The following is a 17,724-nucleotide window of genomic DNA, read 5'->3' as shown; positions in this document are numbered from 1 at the left end:
TGTGTGTATTCATTTGAATTACAAAAAACAAATAATAAAAAAGTTGCATGGCGCGAGATTCGATCCGGCGACCTTCGGGTTACGAACCCGAGCGCTTACCGCTGCGCCCCGACGCAGTAGAAAATTATTAATCGTAGAGAGTATTTCACCATAACGGTTCCTTTTAACTGTCGATTTTCTCGACAACGGCTGAGAAGTGCATCTTGGTGCTTTGCCACATTACTCTTCTGGCCATTAGCTTTTATTATGCGCAGTATGAATCGAATCTGAATTTCACAATTGGCGGGATCCCCTTGTAAGCTGCTGCCAGCCCGCCACCTTTGGGGGGACGGGGGGGAGCGAAACTCAATAACGGAAAAAAGTAGTCATCATCATTGTGTATAATACGTTGCTAGCGATGTGTAAGTTGTAGGATACTCTTAGCAGTGCCAGTTGTGTTTAAAATTCGAGTGGCGTGATCTATTGCCCGACGAATTTGTAGCAGTTTTGAAGCGAATGTAGGCTGTGGTTCAAAAATAAACAGCATAGAGACAGAAGTGATGACACTTTCTGCAGGATCTGACAATCACTTTGCAGGACAATGCTCTAGCAGGTACAGTGCAAGCTGTTACTTATTTTTTTGAGTGATGGGGCTGCTAAGTGTTATACCACCTAGTGCACTCCCCTGACTTAAGCCCTCATGAGTTCAACTCGATTTCTAAACTGAAGGAAACACTTCACGGCATTCACTTCAGAACTGCTACAAATTCGTCGGGCAATAGACCGCGCCGCTCGAACTGTCAACACAACTGGCACTGCTGAGAGTATCCTACGAATTCCACATCGCTGGAAACGGGTTATGCACAATGCTGGTGACTACTTTGAAGGTCAGTAAAACTTTGAAACACGTATCTATTTTGTACGAGCTGTAAATAAATAGTTGCCACTATTAAAGTTCCAACCCTCGTACTTTTGCATAACATTCTTGTAGCATTTTTCGTATTTCTCCAGGAATATATTCTCTATAAACTATGGAAAAATTAGCGATAGAAACGCCAAAATATATTTCTCAAACGTTGCGAAATTGATCCAAAAACAAACTACATGACAACAACATACAGGGGGCAGATAAAAATATTGATATACCGAATACACAACACATTAAAATGCCTATTACGCTGTAGGACAACAGTGGTCATTCAGAAGAGTTTCCAGTCGTCTCGTAATGGATAAATACAGGTCATGTATTGTTTTCAAGGGGGTCTTACAACATTCTTCCCGCAAAATAGTGGCAAGTTCAGGTAACAATGATAGACGTGAATAGCCATAACGTACCCAAAGTAGTGCACAAAGGCTCAAAAATATTGAGAACTGATGACTGTTTTAGCAAGGGGCGGTGTGATAATTCAACCTCGTACTCACAAAAACATACCATGGCGATGCTCTTCACATTCGCCATGTTTGTAGGACTACGCAGCATCCACCAAGACTACGAACAAGCTATGATGATGGCGACGTAGCTAGCAGTACGCTAGCAGGTAGTCGCATTCAGCCTCATCATTGTTGCTGCCTCGTGGTTCAGCTGAACGGCACGTCCCCACCGTCCAGGAACATCTCCAACACGTCCAGACTGTAGCCCGCCCCGTATTCAACTGCCCACCTTTCGCTTCTCGATACCCTGAGAGGAAGCATTTTTTGGCGCACATTCCAGCCAACCACGGGCCTAACTTCCGGGCACAACGCGACGATCTAATTACCTCGCATCAAAAGCGCGCCCTGCGTATTCCTTATTCTTTCGTTTTAACTGAGAGATTCTCTAGAAAGAACTCAAATCGTCTATCATACACTTCCAACAACGGATGGGAACACTTGTCCAAAAATTTCGTGGAAATGGTCGTTCCACCAACGCGCTCCAAGTCACGTACGCCAAGACCCAGAGCGCTGGGATCCTCAGCCACCATGTCTTCCCTTTTTCTTTGATCCTCCCCCGTGCTAATTCCCTGTGCGTTCCAACTGTTCACCCTCTGTTTCCAAACTCGGAGAGAGCAGAAAATTCGCCTTAGCTCAGAGTCAAACTAACAGAATGGATTTCATGCAATACAGAATGTGTTTACGAAAGAGGATCAAGAGTAGTAGGTGGAGGAGGAGGAGGAGGATAAGAAGGGGGGGATTAGTGTTTAACATCCCTTCGACAACAATGTCATTGGAGAGAGAGCACAAGCTCGGATTAGGGTAAGATGTGGAAGGAAATCGGCCGTGCTCTTTCAAAGGAACGACCCCGGCATTTACCTGAATTGATTTGCGGAAATCATGGAAAACCTAAATCAGGAGGCCCAGACGCGCGTTTGAACCGTCATCCTCCAGAATGCGAGTCCAGTGTTCTAACCACTGTGCAAGTTCGCTCTGTGAATTTACGAATTAAAGGCTACCAGTCACAAAGGGAAAATTAAGGTTAAGAAAAACACATACCGCGCAGATCACTACTCATAGGCATTGGTCCGAATAGGAAAAGATAACGAAGGCACATAAAAATGATAAAATTCCGTATTGTGAGGTAACGGGCGAGTTGTGGTGCCCTGAAAAAATATTCGGAGTTGACGTGGACGCGCGGGAGTCTCTCAGCGGGCCGCGGCCCGACAGCAACCACGTGATGTCGAAAGTTAGCTGAGCATGAGGGGTAGCTCCAGCGCGTGGTCCAGCCGCGTGGCTGGGAATTCCACGGTGACGTTGTGTCGATGAAGGAGACACGCCGAGAGTGCCAAAGATGGCGGACTTTGTGAAACCTCAATGGCAGATATTTCACAGTTCGTATAGAAATTAACATTAGCCAGATGAATCATGATACCTCGAAAAGAAACATGTACATTGCCACAACGATTCAGATGGTGTTATCAGATTCTAGTTAGTTTAAAGTTTACTATCTGACTAAATTATACAAGTGACACCCAGCAACGAATTTCGAAAATCTAAATGGTTCATCCGATTGCGTCGATCGACATGTCTTTAGAAAGCTGTTAGTGTAAACCTAAATTGGTATAAATTACAGGCATGTAACTTGAATAGTACATGAGTTATTGGAGGCCAAAGTCGCGGGTTACTGGTTCAGATGGCTCTGAGCACTATGGGACTTAACATCTTAGGTCATCAGTCCGCTAGACTTAGAACTACTTAAACCTGAGGACAGCACATACATCCATGCCCGAGGCAGGCTTCCAACCTGTGACGGTAGCAGTCCCACGGTTCCGGACTGCAGCGCCTAGAACCGCACGGCCACTACTATCGATAAGTTCTCCCCAGTTACACGAGAAAACGGCAGCAGCATGCTTATAAATATGTTTAGTCATCTATGTCTTTGTTTATATCCGATATATAATATTCATGAAGAAATTGGTCAAATATTTACTGTTTTAGAAAGCACTGAGACATTAGGCTACTGACATACTTTTGCTTGCTATTCCTTTGATATATGTTTTTTTGATTTGTTTATGTATTTAATAATGTATGTTAGAGCGTGTTTATGGTCCAGCTGTAGGAATATTTATTTAAGTTCAAGTTATTTAAATGTAAATCCAGTATTTCTAATGTGTTTCAGTATGTTTGTGAATGTGCATTGGCTTGAAGACATGGTGGGAGCGCTCTAGCCAATCAAAGTGCTCGTGAATGAGGAGACTGGATAGGAGAGGAGTACGGGAGAGGATAGGGGAGAGTCCGGGACAGTACGGCGCAAGGGACGCATTGTCGCGAGAGGGACTTGGAGTGTGGAGCGGTTTGCGCGTGGTCGAGGTAGAAATACTTCCGAGTGCGGACTTCTGAACTTATTAGATTTCCGAGGATTCTACAGTGAAGACTTAGTATGCGTTTAGAAGTGAATATCTCCCGAGCTATGTTGCCGTTCGTAACTAATTACGTGAAGTATGAATCTATTATTTCCCTGTTATTCAACTTATATTTTATTCAATTGCTGGACCATCGACACCAATAAGTGTTTTGCAGAAACACACCACATTCTCACAAGTACTTCTACTGCCGTAATCATCGTTATAGTCGTTAAGATAGTACCTGCGGATTTTATTTATTGCAATCTTTGATTTTTCAATTTCTACGTTACATTCGCAATTACCGAGTGATAGGAACATTCGAACATTCGATTCATGTGTATGTTCATATTGTATACTGTAGACTTAGCAGTATTTGGCTTGAAATGCGTCAACCACGTATTCCAGACCCTAGACAACGAAACCAGCCAAAACTTCTAATATTTCAACTTTGAGTCTGAGGGTACGTACTTGAGGGCCACAACATCATTTCATTATTTTATTTGGAAGCCTGCAGTATACACTTGATAAGATATACTATAAGGAGAGACTTACTCAAATAAACGTACGTCTTTCAACTGCAGTACTTTTAAATGATATATTGTGAGCAGTAAAGGGAGTAGTTAATTAAAAGCTGAATCATCATTATTTTTTCTTTACTGTTCTTGAAAATGGGTGTAGCTATCTATGCAGTGAATATCTACAGAAAATCCTGTGAAGAACACATTCCATCCTTATTAGACCAAGAATTGCACGCGATATAAATCCAGCGTGTACAGTTCTGTCAGTGCACACAGCAGCAAATCCTCGCCAATCGGAAATTCTGCTCCAGTGTTCTTCTTACTGATGAACGTTCCTTCTAGAACAAAAAGGACAGGTAAATACAAAGAAGATTGGTCCAGCAAAAACCGGCGATAGCTTACAATTAAAGGGCTGGGGCATCAGCGTCAGTGGATAGTTAGTGTATGGTACAACAATTACTGGCGCTTGTTTCATCAATGGTAACCTGAACGACAAGGAACAAACAAGCTTTCTCGTACGAATTCTTCTTCGTCGTCTGGATAAAGTGGCTCTAAGAACCAAAATACTTAGGTGGTACCGAGAAGATTGATGTCCAGCACATAACGCCTTGCTTGCACGACGTGATCTTGGGCTAAGGCATCCTACCCGATGGACTGGCCGTGGAGTATCAGTGAATTGACCTGCTTAGCTGCTGAAGTAACTCTTCTGGACTTCCATATTTTAGGGGACTCATAAAAGACGTTGTCTATCGCGATACTGCATCACCCGTACGGAACATGTAGGAACACGTCGCAGTCGCTTGTAATTCACTTCGTCAGGCGGTACTGGGAGCAGGGATGAATTCTTTATCAAATACGTGGACCGGTGTATCACTGTCCATAGTCGCCAATATCAGCACCTTTGAATATTCTACTCCTTTCGTTCCCACAATGGATTACAATGCACGGTGATTAAAATTAAAGTGCTCTACTTGGAAGGGCCTCCATGAAAAACGAGTGAGCGTAGAACAATAAAAACTTGCTGACACATTTGTAAGGAGATGCAGAAGAGAAATAACACACAAATTGTTGAAAGAAATTACATGTAAATTTCCACGCGAGAGGGTAAAATTTGTTAATTTGCACCATATTTACATTCTAAGTTACAAACGTTGATCATTGTGACGATCATCTGCATCCACGACAACCTAGAACGGCACTAAAGATTGCTCTAATGTTGTCTGAAACATTCCAGGTGGAATTTTTGCTACTTTCCTCGCTATCCCTATCTTCAACCACCAACGTGTGTTAGTGTCCCTTTGATGAACCCTGTCCTCCAGGTGACTCTACAGCAAGAAATCGCACACGTGCAAATCTAAAGATTTTGGTGGCCTCACAGTTTGCAACAATCGGCAAATGATTCGGTTTTGTCCAAATGTAACTGCAGTAGAAAAATGAGGTGCAAATCCATCCTGAATCTCAACAAATGAGTCCAAACTTCCTTTCTCCCATAGATCAGGAATCGTATGTTGGCGTAATACACTCCTGGAAATTGAAATAAGAACACCGTGAATTCATTGTCCCAGGATGGGGAAACTTTATTGACACATTCCTGGGGTCAGATACATCACATGATCACACTGACAGAACCACAGGCACATAGACACAGGCAACAGAGCATGCACAATGTCGGCACTAGTACAGTGTATATCCACATTTCGCAGCAATGCAGGCTGCTATTCTCCCATGGAGACGATCGTAGAGATGCTGGATGTAGTCCTGTGGAACGGCTTGCCATGCCATTTCCACTTGGCGCCTCAGTAGGACCAGCGTTCGTGCTGGACGTGCAGACCGCGTGAGACGACGCTTCATCCAGTCCCAAACATGCTCAATTGGGGACAGATCCGGAGATCTTGCTGGCCAGGGTAGTTTACTTACACCTTCTAGAGCACGTTGGGTGGCACGGGATACATGCGGACGTGCATTGTCCTGTTGGAACAGCAAGTTCCCTTGCCGGTCTAGGAATGGTAGAACGATGGGTTCGATGACGGTTTGGATGTACCGTGCACTATTCAATGTCCCCTCGACGATCACCAGAGGTGTACGGCCAGTGTAGGAGATCACTCCCCACACCATGATGCCAGGTGTTGGCCCTGTGTGCCTCGGTCATATGCAGTCCTGATTGTGGCGCTCACCTGCACGGCGCCAAACACGCATACGACCATCATTGGCACCAAGGCAGAAGCGACTCTCATCGCTGAAGACGATACGTCTCCATTCGTCCCTCCATTCACGCCTGTCGCGACACCACTGGAGGCGGGCTGCACGATGTTGGGGCGTGAGCGGAAGACGGCCTAACGGTGTGCGGGACCGTAGCCCAGGTTCATGGAGACGGTTGCGAATGGTCCTCGCCGATACCCCAGGAGCAACAGTGTCCCTAATTTGCTGGGAAGTGGCGGTGCGGTCCCCTACGGCACTGCGTAGGATCCTACGGTCTTAGCATGCATCCGTGCGTCGCTGCGGTCCAGTCCCAGGTCGACGGGCACGTGCACCTTCCGCCGACCACTGGCGACAACATCGATGTTCTGTGGAGACCTCACGCCCCACGTGTTGAGCAATTCGGCGGTACGTCCACCCGGCCTCCCGCATGCCCACTATATGCCCTCGCTCAAAGTCCGTCAACTGCACATACGGTTCACGTCCACGCTGTCGCGGCATGCTACCTGTGTTAATGACTGCGATGGAGCTCCGTATGCCACGGCAAACTGGCTGACACTGACGGCGGCGGTGCACAAATGCTGCGCAGCTAGCGCCATTCGACGGCCAACACCGCGGTTCCTGGTGTGTCCGCTGTGCCGTGCGTGTGATCATTGCTTGTACAGCCCTCTCGCAGTGTCCTGAGCAAGTATGGTGGGTCTGACACACCGGTGTCAATGTGTTCTTTTTTCCATTTCCAGGAGTGTAGATCACAGTAACGTGTGCTGTTCATCTGGTACGTCTTCGGTCGTTGATATTTGTGTTTCAGTCCTACGTCACCTTACCAGTACCTGCGCTTGGCCGTGAGGTCTAACGCACAGCTTTCAGCGCGGGGAGGAGCGCTGGTCCCCGGCATGAATCCACCCGGCGGATTTGTGTCGAGGTCCGGTAAGCCGGGCAGTCTGTGGATGGATTTTAGGCTGCTTTCCACCTGTCTCGGCCAATTCGGGCTGGTTCCTCTTATTACGCCTTAGCTACACTACGTCGGCAATTGCTGCGCAAGCAAGTTCTCCACGTATGCGTACCCACCATTACTCTACCACGAAAACATAGGGGTTACACTCGTCTGGTGTGAGATGTTCGGGCCGAACCGCACAATAACCCTGGGTTCTGTGTGGGGTGGCGGAGGGGTGAAGTGGACTGCGGTAGTCGTCGTGGGCTTGCGGACCACTGCGGCAGCGGCGGGGACGGAGACTCTCCACCGTTTCGAGGTCCCCGTGTAATGAAAACCCTGACATGATAAGCAAACCAGTAGCATGTCACATAGCTCCGCGGAAACCGTGACATTAAATTAACCAAAGTAATACGAGTAACGAGTGAGAAAATGGAATGCTACAGACTAACACAAGAATGCCTAAATGCATGTCATACCTTCCCACCGTGAGACAGACGCAATTCCGAGGGGAGAAACGAGAATAGAACCCGAGAGCAGAACCGTGTTAAGCTAGAAGGCCCTACGATAAGGGACGGACACCAACGTCGCCAGGTAACCACCAGGACCACCACCCCCCCCCCCCCCCCCCCCCAGCCCATGTTAAAAGCTAGAGCCCTCCAGAAGAACAGTATACGTCTTACGATAGCACTAAAAGGGCCACATAAACCGCAAGTTTTAGCATGAGACTTTTTCGCGTCTCTGTTACTTTGAAAACTTTAAAAACATTGCCCCACCACAAAAAGAAGAACGTTTCTCATTGGATAGACAGAATTTTTGTAGGCGGAGCTTAAGGTTAACATTGAGACCGTGATTGGTCAGATGAAAACACAGGCAGACAGATTTTTTAAAACCAACTTCGGTAAATTGTACTAAGGTGAAGTTACGAAAGAGTTGCTTCCGAGAGGGCCAGCTGTATGGAGCTGCGCCGGCCGCCGTCCCCTGACTAACCACCGACAAGGTAATGAACGCACGCGATGCCGCATAACAGCGCATAAAGCTTCACTACGTAATACTAGTGTCGATAGTCAATTAAATCTCATGGTGTTCACATTTGCCACTTGACGTAAGAATCTGAAACGCGATGATTTTTCTGTTATATAATTATTAAGAAGCCACATCAGCCACTGTAATTTTCGACAAGATAGATAAGTAATTAAAGATAACTGAGGGTCACTGTAGACCACTTTGATAGTTTTCTCTTTTGTGAAACTCAATTTAAACTTAGATTATAGATGTGATATAGCATAGGTCATCCTTCGATCCACTGTAGAACTTAGAAACCCATTCAGGGAATATTCGTTCACATTTTTGTTGAACGCAGTTGGTTTTTACCATCCTGTATTAAAACATCTCCTTTTATCAATAGTGCAATTTATAAACAATGTTTTGTGAGTAGAATAAAATTTCCAATGGTAAACTTAACTGCTTTTTCGACGTTATTTTACCAGCTAACTAAAAATAGGGAGGCCTTGAACCCCTTCCACTAAATTTAGTTAGTATTAAGATTCTCTTACAGGGAGTGCAGTGGAGCTGACGCGGAAATCATTTAGTATTTGGTTATATCATCGCTAGTCTCACTGAACTCTTCTAAGCTCTACATGTCATGTGTGGTCTGGCGTCTCTTTACCAGCAACAGGTCCCAGGTTCAAACTAGGCAATTCCCTAAAAAACACGCTCAGAGCGTCGTTGCGCGAAAGTGGTAGGGAGACACGACGTAGAACAAACAGAAACCACGCAGAATGTTAGACCCGGTTAACATAACATAACCCATACGATAAGTTGTTTTCCGTCTACACTGGCTCAAACAGGTGCCGGACGCTGTAGCCGAGCGGTTCTAGGCGCTTCAGTCTCCAACCGCGCTGCTGCTACGGTCGCAGGTTCGAATCCTGCCTCGGGCATGGACGTAGGTTGGTTAGGTTTAAGCAGTTCTAAGTCTAGGGGACTGATGACCTCAGATGTTAAGTCCCATAGTGCTTAGAGCCATTTGAACATTTTTTTTTTTCAAACAGGACAAGTTAAATTACAAAACAGTATTAAAATCCCCGTTTCTATTTCTTATTAAGCTAAGTGTTTTGTTTACGTGAATACGTGATACATTTTTGAACAGGTCTTGAAATAGGAAGTGGATAACCGAATTAATATAGGCTGCTATCTGAAAGATGAACTACTCTTGACATCTTCGTAATGAACAAATAAAGTTTCGAGAAAGGCAATCTTACTGGTTAATATCCCGCTGGTACATAAACAACATTTGCTTGCCACATTTTTGTTTTGCATCCAGGACAAAAATGTATTCGGAATCCTCAAAATAAACGGTTCACCTTATATACAGATATATGGATATACACACGTTTAATGAAAAGAGAATAGCATCCACACAAACACACCGCATTTTCAGGGTCGGTAATAGTTACATTAACATCTACATCAACATACATACTCCGCAAACCACCATATGGCTCATGGTGGGGGTACCTTGTACCATCAATACTAACTTTCTTTACTGTTTCACTCTCAAAGAGAGCGAGAGGGAAACGGCTGTCTAGATGCCTCTGTATGAGCCCTCATTCCTCTTATTTTCGTGGATCTTACGCGAAATGTACGTTAGCGGCAGTAGAATAATGTTTCAGTCAGCTTCAAACGGCGATTCTCAAAATTTTCTCAGTAGTATTTTTTGAAAAGAACATCGTCTTTCCTCCAGGGATTCTCATTTAAGTTCACGAAGCGTTTCCTTAATGCATAATTATCGAACCTACTGGTAAAAAATCTAGAAGCACGCTTCTGAATTGCTTCGAAATCCTCCTTTAATCCGCCTCGGTGCGGATCCGAAACACTTGATCAACACCAATAATGAGTCGGACTATTGGCCTATACACGTCTGCTCTACAGATGAGCTAAACTTTCCTAACATCCTCCTAATAAACTGAAGTTAATTATTCGTCTTCGCTATTGCCGACCTCAAGTGGTCGTTCTATTTCATACCGCTTTGCAACGTTACGCCTAGGTCGGACGTGAGTGTGTCAAGCAACAGGCCACTAATGCTGTATTCGATATTTACGGGATCTTTTTTCAACATATTGAACAAGCTGCCATTCATTATACCAACTAAAAATGTTGTCTAAGTAATCCTGTATCCTCCTAGAGTCACTTAACGACGATATCTTCCCGTTCATCGCAGAATCATCAGCAAAAAGCTACCGATTGCCCTCACCCTGTCCGTCGGGTTATTTATATGTACAGAGTGTAAGAGCGGTTCTACCACACTACCCTGGTGCACTCCTGGTGACATCCTTGCCTCTGATGAACTACCGCAACGAACTGGGTTCTATTATTGAATAATTTATCGAGCCACTCGCATTTGTGGGAATCTAACCAGTATGTTTGGTCCTTCGTTAGTAGACTGCAGTGCGTTACCGCGTCAAACGCTCTCCCAAAATCTAGGAATGTGGACTCCATCTGTTGGCTTCCATCTATTGTTGGCAGGATATCATGGGAGAAAAGGCAAGCTAAGTTTTGCACTAGCGACAGTTTCTAAATTAGAGGTTATTTGTAGGCAGAAGCTATTCCCTCTCAGGGAAATTTCTTATATTTGAACTCAGAATGTGTTCAAGATGTTTGCAGCAAACCGATGTTGAGAATGTTGGTTAGTAATATTGCGGGTCGGTTCTTTTACGCTTCTTATGTACATTAGTCGCGTGTACTTTTTCCAGTCTCTTAAGACTTAGTGTGGATCAGAGAACCGCGATAAATGCAAGCTAAGTAAGAGGCCAATGCCGCAGAGTAATCTCTGTAAAACCGAATTGGGATTCCATCCGAGCCTTGTGATTTATTTGTTTTCAACTCTTTCAGTTGCTTCTCTATGCTAGGATTTTCTATAACTGTGTGATCCATCCGGTTTAGCGATTTTAAGTAGGGCCAGAACTTTCTCGGGTTCTCGGCAAGCTCTTTCGTTAAGGCATGATTGTGTAAATTGTTATATATTTTGCGCATCGATCTTTTCAGAAACGAGGGAATTCCTAGAACTTTTGGCTGTCGGAATTTGCTCGTAATTTTTTGAACCGAGAGTGCAACAGTCTCCTCTATCTCAGAATTTTCCAAGTTTTCTTATTAATTACGTTATTAAAATACAGAAAATTCTGTTCTCAACCCACTTGCTCGACACACTCTACTCCCTAGCGCGATTTCCAACCATTTTAAATGTTTCCCATAATTCCTGTATATCCATCATAATGCAACTAAATGATGTCCACTCAGCGTCTAAGTGTGGTGCTCACAGCTGATTATCTGCTCTTTCCAGCAGAAATACTCTCCTCGCCTTCCTTAGCAACCAGCGCTGCTATGATGATATCATGATCACTATTTGCTGTCTCTGTACTGACACCGTCGAAAAGGTGAGCCCCGTCTGTAGCTACAAGGACTAAAAAATTCCCATTGTGTGTGAGCTGCCAAACTAGCTGCTCAATACAGTTTTTGGAAGACGTGTTCAAAACTACTTCACAAGATTGTCTGCTCGTACCAGCTGAAATAAATCCATAGAGGTTAAAGTCTACACTCAGTGGTTTAAAATCGTCTCCAACTAGTATTGCATGATTTGGGTATTACCTCGCTGCTAAACGTAGATTTTCTTTGAATTATAGTAAAATTGTCACGGCAGCATCAGGTGGCTGGTTAAAACATTCGATAATTAATGTTATTTCACCTAGGCTTGTTACTCACATGCAGATAATTTCACAGTTAGATTTAGTTTCCAACTCGATGGACACAATATTTGTGTCGACTGTAGTAAGCACTCCCCTTCCTCAAGAGTCTAATCTGTCTTTTAGATATACGTCCTATGCCTGGCTAAATACTACAGAAGTTTCTGCACCAGGTTTGAGCCAGCTGTCGGTTCCGATAATAAAATTTTGACAGTTGAAGTGATTTTACTTTCGTCTCTGTCTTATTTCGCTATCTGTGTATCATATGGCGTGTCTTCATCAAAGGATCTCAACCAACCACTTAGCGTAAAAAACGCCCACATTGCCTCTGCACGCACTCTACTACCCAGGTAACTGCTTCCTCTGTGTAGTGGACCCCTGACCTATCCAGAGGAGTCCTGCGATTCTCCACCCCGTAATGCACATCCACGGCAGCCAAGACCGTCACAGAAATGATGGTGCCTTTGGTTGAGACTCTCCATCTGGCTCCTTACCAAAGCATCCCAATCAGTTCTGGGACCGATGTTGCAAATTGTGAGCTCTGCTTGCACCCCATCCTTGCGGTCAGCAGTCTTCGCCACTTCCAGCAGCTGCAAGTATGAGCTGAGGTTGGCCTCAGAACCCATGCGACATGCATCGTTGGTGCCAATGTGAGCCACTGCTTGCAGACGACTGCACACTGCACGCTCGATATCCACAGGCAGGACCTCCTTCATATCTCGGATGATGTCGCTGGCAGGCAGACCAAGCGCACAGCAGATTTCTTTCCGCCCCTGGATGCTATTTCCTTAGGGGGCTCCATAAAGCACCTAACACTGGAGCTCTTCACCTCGTGTGCCTGCTCAGACCCTGCTGATGGAGTGGCTACATGTGTACCCACAGTGTGAATGGGCGAGGTCAGGTGGTAAGCCTCCCCATTCACAGTCAGTCTCTGGTGATGCGAAGGCATGACTACCCTCCACTCGCTCAGCGGTGGCGGCGGATCCATCGCGTTGTAAACAGTGCAAGGTGCCACGGCAACAGAAATCAAGGCTAAAACAAACGACACCTGAGGTGTCCCATGCAACGCACCACATCCTCACCGTCCCTATACCTCGAGCCAGAGGGCCAAAGATGGATCATACCAGAGAAAAGCGTCTTCAGCTGTTCGCGAACTGCATCCAGCTCCTCCTGCGTTCGCACACTATATTCACATGCATACCCATCCTAGAACTACTGAGTTAAGAATTAAATCATAAAATCACACAGAGGAAGCTAAATAGGTAACTTGCTACTGTCCTGATGCGTCACCAACACCTGGTTCAAGTTTCTTTATATGTACATTTATACACTAGTGGCCATTAAAATTGCTATACCAAGAAGAAATGCAGAAGATAAATGGGTATTCTTTGAAATCAGTACCCAGAACAACCACCTCTGGCCGTGATAACGGCCTTGATAAGCCTGGGCATTGAGTAAAACAGAGCTTGTATGGCGTGTACAGGTACAGCTGCCCATGCAGCTTCAACACTATACCACAGTGCATCAAGAGTAGTGACTGGCGTATGGTGACGAGCCAGTTGCTCGACGACCATTGACCAGACGTTTTAAATTGGTGAGAGATCTGCAGAATGTGCTGGCCAGGGCAGCAGTTGAACATTTTCTGTATCCAGAAAGGCCCGTACAGGACCTGCAACATGCAGTCGTGCATTATCGTACTGAAATGTAGGGTTTCGCAGGGATCGAATGAAGGTTAGAGCCACGCGTCGTAACACATCTGAAATGTAACGTACACTGTTCAAAGTGCCGTCAATGCGAACAATAAGTGACCGAGACGTGTAACCAATGGCACCCCATACCATCACACGGGATGATACTCCAGTATGGCGATGAAGAATACACGCTTCCAATGTACGTTCACCGCGATGTCACCAAAGTGGATGCGGCCATCATGATTCTGTAAACAGAACCTGGATTCATCCGAAAAAATGACGTTTTGCCATTAGTGCACCCTGGTTCGTCGTTGAGTACACCATCGCAGGTTCTCCTGTCTGTGATGAAGCGTCAAGGGTAGCCGCAGCCATGGTCTCCGAGCTGATAGACCATGCTGCTGCAGACGCCGTCGAACTGTTCGTGCAGATGGTTGTTGTCTTGCAAACGTCCCCATCAGTTGACTCAGGGATCGAAACGTGGCTGCACGATCCGTTACAGCCATGCGGATAAGATGCCTGTCATCGCTACAGCTAATGATACGAGGCCGTTGGGATCCAGCACGGCGTTCCGTATTACCCTCCTGAACCCAGCGATTCCAAGTTCTGCTAACAGTCATTGGATCTGGACCAACGCGAGCAGCAATGTCACGATACGATAAACCGCAATCGCGATAGGATACAATCCGACTTTTATCAAAGTCGGAAACGTGATGGTACGCATTTATCCTCCTTACACGAGGCATCACAACAACGTTGCACCAGGCAACGCCAGTCAACTGCTGTTTGTGTATGAGAAGTCGGTTGGAAACTCATGTCAGCACGTTGTAGGTGTCGCCAACCTTGTGTGAATGCTCTGAAAAGCTAATCAGTTGCATATCACAGTATCTTATTCCTATCGGTTAAATTTCGCGTCTGTAGCACGTCATCCTCGTGGTGTGGCAATTTTAATGGCCAGTAGTGTACCAACTCCTTTAGTAACTAGTGCTGGGAAGAAACAATTTGTGCCTGTTGAGGATTGGCTGTATCCATGATGAGCCCAAAAACTGTACGGAGCGACTTCTAGCTTGTGCTTTGTGTTGCAGGAAAACTGCCGGCTCGAACCCCGCGTCAGCCACGGCCTCTGTACAGTTCGTCTATCACCCGTTCAACCGCCAGATCGCCCGATGGTGAGTACTTGCCGCAGCGTCGCCTTGGCTCAGGTACCGTCCGCTGCTGCAGCGCCAACACCTGTGTATCGTGAATGTCTACAGATTGCACGAGCAAAATACATGTAATATGGAGCTTTGTTTATTTTCGAATTCTCAACCCAAGGATGTCAGGGCTTTTATTAACCCGTAAGACTACTTGGTAAACCGAAAAAAAAGATTTTTTTCAGGTGAAACAGAACGGCATTCAAAAATGATAAAAATTAGCGCACTAATACTATACGCTATATCTTACGTACACTCCAGCAACATTAATAAGGTTATTAAAGGACATCTTTTATACACCTTGAGCTGCACTACAAATGTTTATTTACATAAACCGGTTTTCGGGTTTATAGCTCGTCGTCAGTATCATCTGATATGAAGGAACAAACAATTGTATGTACATCGACTTCTACAAAATCACAACTGTATCTATAGTGTGTTCGCCGCGCGGGATTAGTCGAGCGGTCTCAGGCGCTGCAGTCATGGAATGCGGCTGGTCCCGGCAGAGGTTCGAGTCCTCCCTTGGACATGGGTGTGTGTGTGTTTGTCTTTAGGATAATTTAGGTTAAGTAATGTGTAAGCTTAGGCACTGATGACCTTCGCAGTTACGTCCCATAGGATTTCACACACATTTGAACATTTTTATAGTGTGTTCGAAAATTTCCGTTGCAAAATTCTAGAACTTGTGGTTGAGTAGGTAACATTCTGACTGGGAATGCAAGTCGGGGAATGTATCGTTTCCGTGATAAAACCATTTAAAAACATGTTGGTAACGAGACCACTTTTACAAGTAATTGATTAGCCGTAATACAGTACAAAAAATGGAAACGAGCGTTTGGCGTCAGTGGGCGGGAAGCCTCTTGTGGGCCATATCCGGTCGATTTGGTGTAGGTCTTATTACATTCGACGCCACATTGGATGATCTGCGCGCCGGATGGGGATGAAATGATGATGAATACAACACAACACCCAGTGCCTGAGCGGAGAAAATCCCCGACCCATCCGGAAATCGAACCCGGGCCCCTTAGGATGGCAGCCCGTCACGCTGACCATTTTTTAAAAATCTAATTTTCTTCGTTTCCGTTCGTTGCATCTGCGCGTGGCGGACGTCGCAAGACACCCGTTTCAGTTCGTCGTTGATCCATTAAATCAGTTTTTTTTTAATTACAGAGGGCAGCTAACCCTCTGACCGAACACGCTAAGCTACCGCTCCGGCGTTTTCAGCTATCGGACAACCCAGTACATCACTTGTTTGACAATTCCACTCATTAATAGCCAAAGCAACTGCCCATTGCCACGGTCCTTTGCCACAGTTCGCGCGGCTTCCACCGTCGAAGGTTCGAGTCCTCCCTCGGGCTGTTGTCGTTAGCGTAAGTTAGTTTACGTTTGTAACCCTAGGGACTAATGACCTCAGCAGTTTGATCCCATAGGAACTCACAACAAATTTCCAAAATTTCCAACTACTCGTGTACTCGGTGGCGGGTTCTTTTCAACGTGATGCAGCACGACCTCCTCCAATTTGGGTGTCTACTGCCTTCTTTGAGTCGGACAATCACGTTTGCTGACGGTGAAGGTACCCTTTCTCGAAGGCGTTGCGTAATTGTGGCGAAAATGATGTGCGACGGAGTCAGACGTTGCGGAGAACGGGCCTGATAAATTTCTTCCAGTGTCGTGACCTGCGGCATTCATAAATACCATGTCGGTGTATTCTACAAACGTGTACTGAACCATGTTGCTCTAACACTCACAGTAACGTGAATGACGCTCGAACGAGGTCGAAGAGGTAGGACGGACGTCAGATGACATCAGCCGATCTGACGTAACCACATCCCACCGTGACTACCCTGTGGCATACCAATTTAGCAAACATGTTTTCAGATGGCTGTATCACGTAAACAGTACGTTTCCGAATACTGGTTTCTGTTCAAATATTACATATCCATTCCCCTCTACAAGTCCTAGAAGTTTGTAACGGTAAGTTCTGAAAACCCTTAGAGCAGCAGCAATATAAGTCTACTTACTTTACGTACCTTTCAATAACGACGCACGTTTCAATTAACACTATAGGATCTGAAATTTGTCATATCATATGTTACAAAGGTGGTCATGTATGTTCTTGCTGTCAAATCTTAGGCAGTGACAACACTTGGTAACATTTCACGTAACTATGAAATTGCATAAAGGTGTAACTGGCATGTCAAAGATTATACATTACCTGTCTTTTGGTATTTGTCAGAGAAATATTTACTTATGTCTGTGACATACGTTCTTATATGTAAATTACAATTTTTCGCCAGTTGGTATATGAAGGTAGAATATACAAAAGCTGTAAAGCTGCAAAGTAAGCCGACATATATGAATGCATGTCACAGACATATATAAATTTGAGCTTAGAAATAACAAAAGACACACAATGTGGACTCTTTGACCTGTCAGTTCCACGTTTACACTCTGTGATAGTTCTATCAAAGTTCTCACGAATTGTCACTGCCCAAGATTTGACAGCAGTAACATACATGACAACCTGTATACTGTGTAACAGAACAGAGTGTAGATTCTACCGTATTAGCTGACGCGCATGTCACTGCTACAGAGGTACATAATGTAAATTGACTTATATTACTACTACTATATATACCGCTGTCATTTTGTAGAAGTCGAT

The 17,724-nt window shown here is 45.1% G+C and overlaps 1 protein-coding gene across 1 annotated transcript in view; it reads left to right on the top strand.

Annotated features, from left to right (window-relative positions):
• LOC126271925 (potassium/sodium hyperpolarization-activated cyclic nucleotide-gated channel 2) overlaps positions 1 to 17,724 on the top strand; it is a 2,360,296-nt gene that overhangs the window by 500,435 nt on the left and 1,842,137 nt on the right. Inside the window, exon 3 of the mRNA XM_049974334.1 lies at positions 14,955 to 15,038. Within this exon, the coding sequence (XP_049830291.1) occupies positions 14,955 to 15,038 (84 nt within the window). The remainder of the gene's footprint in view (positions 1 to 14,954; positions 15,039 to 17,724) is intronic.

Source organism: Schistocerca gregaria, chromosome 5, assembly GCF_023897955.1.
Source record: "Schistocerca gregaria isolate iqSchGreg1 chromosome 5, iqSchGreg1.2, whole genome shotgun sequence".
Taxonomy (NCBI): Eukaryota; Metazoa; Arthropoda; class Insecta; order Orthoptera; family Acrididae; genus Schistocerca; species Schistocerca gregaria.
Note: the sequence above shows the minus strand (reverse complement) of the source record. Positions and strands in the feature narration are given on the sequence as shown.